General features: G+C 43.6%; 1 protein-coding gene across 1 annotated transcript; it reads right to left on the reverse strand.

Moving 5' to 3' along the window:
- Positions 1-539: 539 nt before the first annotated feature.
- Positions 540-9,625, reverse strand: LOC311151957 (uncharacterized protein; the record flags this gene model as incomplete). Its single annotated transcript, XM_084202669.1, has 4 exons — positions 9,592-9,625; positions 6,513-6,550; positions 2,033-2,120; positions 540-791 (listed from the first exon to the last, which is right to left on the reverse strand). Exons 3-4 carry the CDS (start codon positions 2,114-2,116, stop codon positions 540-542), a joined length of 336 nt encoding a protein of 111 aa, XP_084058795.1. The 5' UTR covers positions 2,117-2,120; positions 6,513-6,550; positions 9,592-9,625.
- Between the last annotated feature and the right edge of the window lie 351 nt (positions 9,626-9,976).

Here is a 9,976-nt window from a genome sequence, read left to right on the forward strand (position 1 = left end):
CCAGCAGCTGAAGGAAAACTGTGGGGAAGTTCTGGCATTGGTGCCTTGCTCTGCAGCAGTGCAGTGGGATGATCAGCACAGAGCACTTGCTGCATTGTGTTTAACTCTCCTTCCCGAGGTTACCCGATGCTTTGGTACTGCCAGCAAGGCCAAAAGAGCAGTGCCCAGCTGTGAACTCACCTCCTGCCTCCATCCTGACTCCATTTTCAGCTCTCCAAGCCAAGGGCTGGGAGCAATGTCCCTTCTTGGTTTGGAAAGACAGGTGCCTGCTAAGGCGGGCAGGAGCCTCCCCTGAAATGGAAAATGTAAACCCCTTCCCCTCCAAATTGCCCTAATTTTAAATTAAGGGGCTCTCAGGCAACAAAAATGATGGGAGGCGGAAAGAACAGTTCTTTAGTAGGGAAGAAAATAAAAAGATAAAATAAACAATGCAGTAAACTGAAACAACACTGACAGAGTCAGAACCCAACCTGACACCCTGTGGGTCAGGGTGTTGGTAGCAGTCCAATGGGAATTGTGGCTACAGCCCTCCTGCAGTGTCAGGTGTGGTTCTGGTGGAGCAGGGATCCTGCAGAAAAGGGTGCAGTCTTCCTCTGAAGATCCAGTGGAAGAGGCAGCTGCTGTTCCTCTGGGGAATCCAGTGGGAAGCTGTGCTGCTGTTCCAGAGTCTCCAGGTTATATCTGGGCAGGAATGCTTGGCTCCACCCTCTGTGCTCACATCTCCCAATGGGATGCTGTAATTGTGTCAGCCATGCAGTGACATTTGATAGCCTGTTATCAGCAGGTGTCTCCTGGAGGGAGAAAGGATTGTGATCACTCAGAGAGAGATAAGGAAAACTGCCCACTTGACAAAAGACAACTGCCATAGAGATGGTGACAGAATACATCTTGCCTTGCAGTCTGGAACAATATCGAACAGACTTCCACATTAACCCCCTGAGGAAGGTCATGTCCAGCAAAACCTAAAGGCAAAGCCAATTCCAAACCAGTCCAAAGGAGCAGTCAGGATTTTCACATAAAAAGCCAATAAATTATGAATTAAAAATGAGCAAGGGGGTAGAGGAAAGAATTACATGCCTGAGACAGGTTTGTGTTATACAGGCAGTTTCAGGTTGCTAAGTTGCAGAGAACAATTCAGGAAAAAGTTTCCAAGGGACACAGTAATGAAATCACAATGCCAGAGAAATCAAAGTGCTCAGGACCTGCAGGAACAGGAAGAGCAGCTTTACTCAAGCTTGAGGAACACAGCAAAAATGTAAATAAGTAAATATTCCTTCAGTGTGGTATGACTGCATTAACAAGCACTGTTACAGATTTTTAATAGCCATTTTTGTGTATTTAATCTTTGCACTGTGATTGTCCAGACAAACGCTCTCTGTTTTAACTCTAAGTAGTTCTCTTGACTGTGGCGTTGCAAAGTGTCAGAAAAACACCCTGAGAGTGCAACAGCCAGATCTGGGGTGCAGGAAGTGTGGCTGGGCACAAGGCATGAGAACATCAGGCTCTGCCATCCATCCTGCTCAGCCCATCACCTCACAGTCTGACTATGCAGAGGATTTGTGATTTCCACAGTTCTGCTCTAAGAAACTACTTCACACCTTGGTAAGGGAGGGATGAGCTTATTTCTCTGCTGAGGACCAGGGCAATTCCAGAATGGCAACTTCCCAGGGACAGGAAAAAGCCTTAAGTAAAGGTGAAAAAATGAAAATAGTTGCTTCTTCAGTTTTCTACCCAGGAGCCAGATGACAAACTGACAGAAGTCAGCACAGCTCCACTGATGAATTGGCTGGGGCCAAGTCTGAGCCCAAAGATAAACAGGTCTCCTCTAACTGTAACTTTAGGTAACAAAATTATTTTAAATTTTTTTTAACCACAAAATACCTTAACCTGAGAAAGGAAGGGCAGCTCAAGGGTCTTGCATGTGTGGTGGGATCCTCATAGTAAGGTTGCCAGCAATTTCTCTATGGTTATTAATAATTTCAGAATTTAACACAGCTGTATAGATCATCTCCGTCCCTAAATGCCAGCCTACCTTAGCTGTGACCCTGGGGTGCTCATGAATGAGGCCATAGATCATCATCATCATCATCAGTGTTTTGGAAGGTAAGAGCAGCATATCTCTGTGAAAAAAGGGTTTCCAAACATTTTTTATCACCTTGTTGTACCCAAAGGGACACAAATCCTCTCTGGTTCAAGAAGATAACCGTTATGTTGGGGTGAATGTCCTGGCTGAGAGATTGTGCAGATGATTTGAAGGAGTGGGAATTTGCTGCCTCTAAATTCATGAAGGCCTTCATGCAGGAGTAGGACAAGCATCCAGGTGGACTTTTGCTCCCCTGCTTTCCATCTGGGTTTTCTCTCTTTCTTTTCATTGGTATTTAATGTGCTCTGCTGACCAAACTCCATCCCAAGCATGTTTCTTACCAAAGGTTTTTGCTGTCAGGCTCAGGTTTACAGCTGAACAAGCAAGCCCTGGTGGACTGGAAGTGTATTTGTTGACCCAGAGCATCCTCTTTAAATGTTGATATCTTGGTCATCCTGTTCAGTGATTGAAGTCAATAATATACTCCCAGTGAATTCCTAAATATAACAGCACAGGAAACCGCTCAGCTCCAATTCTTTTCTTACACAGCCTAGCTTCAGCTCAGAGTAATAATATTCTGAATATCTTCTCTAAAACAGTTTGAACAAGCCTGATTTGGGGATCAGAAGCGACTCATTATGCATTTATTATTTGCCTGTTAAAGTAGCCTTGCTGAGCTATCAATGCAGTCAGTTATGCAAGGAATTAGGTGCCCATTAGCTGCCTTTACTCTTTTAATGTGATGAACTTTGTTTTCTCATTAATAAGCTTGTTGAAACAAAATGCACAATATATGGAAAGATTTTATGGCCTGTATAATGAAGCACGTGTTAGGCCATAATTCAGGGGCCAACTAAAAGTCATTTGCCTATTAAAAGGAAATTGTGCTTCAGGTTATTCAGTCACAGTAGTGTATGTGGGAGAGGAAAATAAAATGCGAGCAGCAAAAAGAAACAAGTGAAAGGGGATGTTTTAAGGCACAACTGAGTACGTTGGTGCTGGCTCTTGGCTTTAGCCAAACAGTGTGAAAAGTAATTTTTAAGTGCAGGTGTCAAAAACTAAAAAATTCTCCAACCACCAACCAGAAAGAGCCATGACTGTAAGTATGGTACCAGTAATTACACTGGCTTTTAGCTACTGGAAATATTTTCCAGAAAAGGGAGGATAGGGATAGGATAGGATAGGGTCTGGGTCAGATTTTGCAGCTGATTCCTTTTCAGCACAAAGCAAAAGTGTCCATGATGCAGCAATTTTCCCTGGATTGTGCTATAATGTGCACAGCAGGGATTTTTTTTTCCCCTGTGCACCTTGATTTGGTGTTTGGGGATGCTGTTTGTTGCTTAGCTACTGGATGCTGCCACAGCTGAAAAGCGCTGCTTGAAGAGTTGACAAGAGGGAATTGCTTCTTCAGGGGGAGGAAAAGGGAGAGGGATTATCTCCTGGAGGCACTGCTGGTACAAAGCAGGGGTGGGAAGGATGTGTGAAAGTCAAGGCAGGATGCTGCAGGTACTTCACTGTCTTAGATTTGGTCTAAAAAAAAATAGTAAAAAATTGGGGCACTATGGAAAAAAAATAATGAAAAAGAATGATAAACAAGAGCACAAAATTCCAGCAGAATCTAAATATACTTCTCATGAAGGCAACACTGTTGGAGCAAGAAGAGGCCCTGTCCCTGGTGGTACCATTACCATTAATGGTGCTCCACCAGCTCTGTACCTGTAGGCAAAGTTGCTTCTGTGCCATTTGCACTTCTCTCCATAGTAATGAAGTAACTGGGGGTTGGAATTATTTTTATTGCTAATTACATTGATTTTATGCACTTCTGGTTTGCTTCAATAAGCATTTAAGAAGAGAGAAATGTTGTAGAACACGAAGTAATACGGAGAATTAAACCAAGAGCTTAGAGCGATAGAAGAGGTCCTAGCTGGTTTTGAAGGGAATTGCATTGTTTTGCTGGATGACATCTCCCTTTTGTGCAGATGAAAGGAGGTCTGTTAGCTTAGGATGGTACTGGAAGTACTGTCATCTGCCAGGAATGCTGATCCCTGGAATCACACCTGGGTTATCCAAGATGTGGCACCTAGAGAGGCTGCAGGAAGCAATGCCAGGGCAGGGCTCAGTGATGTGCTTGCTCCTGTGGCTGGGATGTGAGGAAAATATGTGCAAAAATATGAGTTTCAGCCCTTCTCTGCTTCTTCTCTCTCCTGCAGATCAGGCTGCTTCTGCCCCTCACAGCATAGCCAAAGTGGGAAACAAATAGATTGAACTTCTTCAGGGTCTCAGTGGTTCTCAAAACCAAAGCCAGAAAAGGGGTTCCAATGACTGTTTTGCAAATGCTCTGTATGTGGCACACACAGAGGCTGATACCTCCCAAATGGTAGTTTTGTTTAATCCAACTGGTATATGGATTATATATGGATGTGCAAAATTTAATTTGCATAAAACTTACCACATACAAAACTCCCCATTTTCAAACAGCACCTAAACCTTGTTTTTTTCTGTATTTATTTACTTGCCTGTGTATTGTTTGAGTTGCCTAAGGAGAAACATCCAATGTGATTTTTAATGGTGAGTACACATCTGCCCAAAGAGAAAAGCACTATCACAGCCCCCCAGCTCCTTCTGCACACGCAGTTTTGCTTCCCTGAGTTGGTTCAGAAGAGGCTGAGGTTCTGCACCGTGCAGAAAACCACCACAGGAGTGGGCACACACCTTTGGATCTGGAGCTGCAGCCAAATACATCTCCATGTCTGTGGATGCTTCACTGTCATGATTTCCCACCATCAGCCCAATCCACCCTGAGTTTAATGCCTGCATTTGTTGTCCAGTGCCAGAAATGACATGACAGAAGCTGTCCTCTGGCTTTTGTGGGCATATGCTCACCCTTCATTTAACTCTTCAAAGTCTCATTCCCCAAGGGAGGAGACCAATCTTCCTGCACCTGGGTGGGAGGGGCCAAGTTCAAGGTCTGTGTTTATAGACAGAGGTGGGGTCATTTGGCTTCTGGCGCGTGGATGATGCAGGAAAACCTTTTCATTGATCTCAGGGAAATTTACTGGTGGGCAATGTTTCTGCCTATGTGATCAGAAGGTGCTTTGCCCACATGACAGCATCAGAATCCAACTGTGGTCATGGAACTGCTTCTCACTGCCTTTGCTGTAACTGGGATAGTCCTCCAGTGACCCTGAGGGGCAGAAGAAGCACTGAAATACTGTATTCCATTGACTGACTGATAAATGCAGGGGAGAGTCAGTGACAGGTTTTATAATTGCCTAATTAAGACAGATAAAATATTACTTCCCTTGGCTAATTTTCTCTCCTGAACTTGGTCACACTCTCAAAGTGAGCAGGACTTAGAAAGACAAAGCTGGTGTGCCAAGCATCACAACTGGCTTGGGGCCCTACATGCTTCACCATTTGGGTTTTGACTTCTGTTAGTCATTACTCAGCTCTGAGAAATCTGTATAAGAAAAAGATCCTTTTGCTAAAGCTGATAAGAAATTAGACTCTCTCAATTTCAAAGACAGCTGACATCAGACATGGATGAATAGGGCTGACAGTGGGATAAAAAGGTATTTGCCTTAACCAAACTTTCTTTATAGGGAGAAATATAATTCACAAAGAATACATATGCACCAGAATGCTCCAAGTAACCATAAAACTGGAAGGCTGGCAAACACTTATCTGAACAGCTTATCCTCACACTGTTTTCATTACTCTGGCTGGGTAGGCAAGAAATACCATGAGACAACATGTTCCCTGGGAGAAACTGAGGGTCCTAAACCCATATGTCAGTAGCAATCACAGAGATGTAGGGCTGGCTGCCATTTGTTAAGTGCTGGTGGTTTTTCAGGGTTGCTGCTTTGGCTACTTTGAAATTTAAAAATGTAAAAAAAAATTTAAAAATTTATATACATGTCTATATATATAGAACATGACTTTTTGAAATATAGGGGTTTTTTTAATAAAGAAGGGTAACTCACACTCAAAAAGTGGAGATATTTTTGTTTAAGATGACACATTTTGGAAAGATCTGCATGAATTTTAGTTGTTGAAGAAAACCAGAAAGTATATTATTGTCCTGAGATCAGCTGTTCAGGGCTGCCCCTGCTTGGCAGAAGGAGGACCTGCACAGGAAAGCAGAGTTTCACCCAAGTACCTTCAATCCCAACCTCAAGATAGAGCAAGGAGGGAAGTGTCTCTCCCATCCTGCTTGGGTGACAGCAGAGCCAGAGCCTTTAGGGGCACTTCATCCCTGTCTTACTTGTGAGACCGAGTTTCATATGAAGAATTCACACCTCTTTTGATTTTTTATCAAATAAACTGTGTTGAAAAGTTCAGAAAATAAAATATTTCTTTAAAAAGTTTTTTGAATGCTTCAAAAACCAGTGTTTAAGTGCTCGGGGGTTTCTCCCCCACTTATGCCTACCTGGAAAAGTTGGTTGAGACAGGTGGAGGGATTTTTTCCTGAAAAAAAAAAAATAATAAAGGGGTTGAAATTACATTTCTTCCAATGGTTTACAAGTGCATATTTTTCATTATACTGAAAACCAATAAGTATAAAATTATTTTTAATCTCTTCCAGAATAATTCCATTTCTAGAAGCTTGGCTGGGCAAAAGCTGAAAAGTCAATTTGCAGCTAAAATCTTTCACTCACTCACTTTCATTCCACTTTGAGGACTGCAGGAGAAATTCAAGGTTGCCTGATGTGTGAGCCTTTTTTTGGTGCTGCTTGTCATTACTGAATATAGAGTGCAGGAGGCCCGTGGCTGAGGCTGCCTTTTCCCCTTCCTAACTGTATTGTGTTGTCATTCAGCCTCACAGCAGGGATACAAAACTCTCCTCTTTTGAATTACCAGCATGTCAGTAACTCACTTACCACATGCTGCTCCCTGAAGGAAAAAATACCCTGCAAACCCCATCAAATGTAGATTTTCTTTGATTTGGACAACATTTCCAAGCCCTTATTTCAGTGACAGATTAGGTCATTTGTTCAATGACCTCTGACATGAGCATTACTGCCTTGGTCCTTGCTTTCTAAATGCTGGTTCACTCTCTTTGCCACCAATGTTGGGGATTGTATCCAAATATTCAAATTTCCAAATGCATGAGAAGGCATCTGAGCCACTCAGGACTGCTTCTTCTGACTTCCCTGCCTTGAAATAGTTCCTTTAAAAAACATCTTTCCATGTGCTGCCAGATAAGCCTGGTCAGGTTTGATCTGACTGGGAAGCAGCTGGAGGGTGGGAAGTCACAAGACAAAGTGTGCTCAGGGTGTATTTGCCCAACATAGGATTGAAACCATGTCTGTAAATCACAGGCACTTTTAATAAGCTCTTGAAAAATTAATCCTCCTGAAGAGAGCTGCATCTCCCACAGCAAAACAGCAATGTTTTGTCATCTTTTCTCTCTGCCAAGGTAGAAAGGAGAAGGACCATGCTCCCCACTCCCCATATGTGCCAAGGAAACTGTGCATCTCTTCCCATCAACAGCCATGCTGACATCCACTGGCCAGAAAAACAGCTCCACTGCTTCTTCTCTCATTATCCTCCAGAGAGCCATTGTTGAAAATATTTTGCTTTTGATGTATCTGCATAGATTAGAGGCAGAGAAGTGCTGACCACAGGGGTATGCACAGAGAGCTTCCCTGTTAAGCACTCACCCTGCGTCTGTTCTAGAGCCACAAGGCTTTGCAGTCCAGGGCTGAACTCCAGGTCAGCAGTTCAAACAAATCCCAAATCTCCAGGCTGAACTCAGTCAAACTGCTCAGTTCATCTTGCATATCAAAAGCATACATAATTATGGAGATAAAGGGATACATGAGCTGTGGTATACTCAGAAGGCTGGTGAACTTTAGCCTTCACCTGGAGATGGTTCTCCTTTGCTTAGATCTGCTTGGGAATGGCATATTTGATTTTTTTTTTTTTTAATGAGCACTTAAAAAAGAGTGACTGCATGGAGCTGCTTTTGCAAACAGATTCATATATCATCATTTCCTGAAGAACCATTATATTGCTTTTTTGTTACTCAGAATTTCAATTCACAAAATGAAAAATGTGCCATTTGGAAAACTAAAATCCTCTTGGTCATGCTCCATGTAACACCATTCACCTACTAAAATTAGCAGTAGCTTCTTCCTAAGGAAGTTTTCAGGAGGGGAATAAAAAATACTTGGAAATGTTTTCCTGCAAAACATGCTGTGCAGCCACAGACCTGAGCTTCTAATTTATTGCAGACCTCCAACCATGTTGGGGTGCAAATTAAAGTGTAAATGCTGCTGTGAACAGTTCTGGGACAAGAGTACTGTGTTGAAAAACAAGGTGTCCTTTAGCTCCAAGACAGGCTTTCCTCCTACAAAAGGCATCTGACCAGAGGGGAAGCAGCCTCAGGCCTGCTGAACCCACAGGGGTGTGGATAACCATTGGCAGGTTTTGGGTCATGTGTCTTGACCTCTTCCCTTTTCCTTCTTTTAACAGAATACAAGCAGGCCTGAGGTTCTTTTGCAAAGCACTGCATTGAACATTGAGCTTCAAAGTTAAGGCCAAAAGAAAGGAATCTCTCTGGCTTTTGAGTATACTTCAATTTATGAGATAAATATTTTGCTAACCTGGGGCTGAAGTAATTTTCCTTATGTCAAATACATCCTTCTTTTGAAGGAAGTGGTTTCTGAATGTTCTGGTTGCAGGGGAGGAGGAAGATTTGCAGGTCCAGAGCTGTTTTACTGCTGCCCTGTAGCTCTGCAGCACTTGGCAGCCTTTGGCAGGGCAAATCCTCTTTTGCTGGGTTTGGTCCAGTCTCTTGTTAGCAGTGGGAATACTGCTCAGGAAGAATGGCACAACAGGTTTGGTGTCATTTAGGAGTCCTTGGGTGAATGTTTGTTTACAATAAAAATTTACATTTTAATTGACACTAGCTGGGGGTGCCAGAATGCTCCTCAGAATGAAGGTACCCCAAATCCACCTCTGTGCCCAAGGCACTGATCAGGACAGACCCCCAGGTCTCTGAGCACACCCACAGGCTGTGACACATGGCAGGCACAACGCTGTGACAGCCCTGGAGTGCCTGGGAGGAGGCACATGGCAAATCCCACAGCCTCAAACAGCACTGGAGCCCTGCAGGCACCGGCCAGCACGGATTCTGCAAGCTTCAGCTGCTGAGGAGCCACAGCCAGACTGCCCCACAGGGCTGAGCACAGCCAGCCCCTCACCTGCAGCACTGCCAGGAACAGCCAGGATAAAAGCAGAGCAGCACCCTTTGCCAGCTGCCCCATGTGAATAAACAGAGTATTAAGTTAGATTCTGCAGGGTTTTTTTACAATAAAATGATATTAAATTTTCTCAAATAAAGGCTAGAATTCCCACAGAACACACAAACCAGAAAACCCCCAATTCTGCCTTTCATTTACTGGCCAAAGTGCTGTCTGGATAAGATCTGAGCCTCCAAAAATAAAAGGCAAATTTTTGCACAGCAAAATCTTGGCAGCATCTGCTTGCAGGCAGGTACTGACCTCAGCCAGCTCACCAAGCCAGGTGCCCAGACAGCTGTGACTGGAACTGCTGCAGAGCTTTTCCCACCAGGATTTCTAATTAAAATGGAAAGAACAAGAAGACTAATTCAGCAAAAGCAGAAAATCTTAGACAAAACACTTAATTACATACAAGAGATGCTAAGCACTTGTTTGTGCCACTGGCTCCATGCACTTCTGAGCTTGCCATGCTGCTGGAGAGCTGCTTCAGCCTGTGGGGCTGATGTTGGCATGGAAGCTACTCAGGTCAACTTGCTGTGAAATTTCCGTGCCTCAGTTTCCCCACCTGTGGAAAAGAGGTGTAAAGGCTGTGAAGAACAAAGCAGGAAAGAAGAAAACATGCCCAGCTTCAATAACACCACTCAAG

Source organism: Fringilla coelebs (assembly GCF_963513975.1).
Source record: "Fringilla coelebs genome assembly, chromosome: 3".
Lineage (NCBI taxonomy): Eukaryota > Metazoa > Chordata > Aves > Passeriformes > Fringillidae > Fringilla > Fringilla coelebs.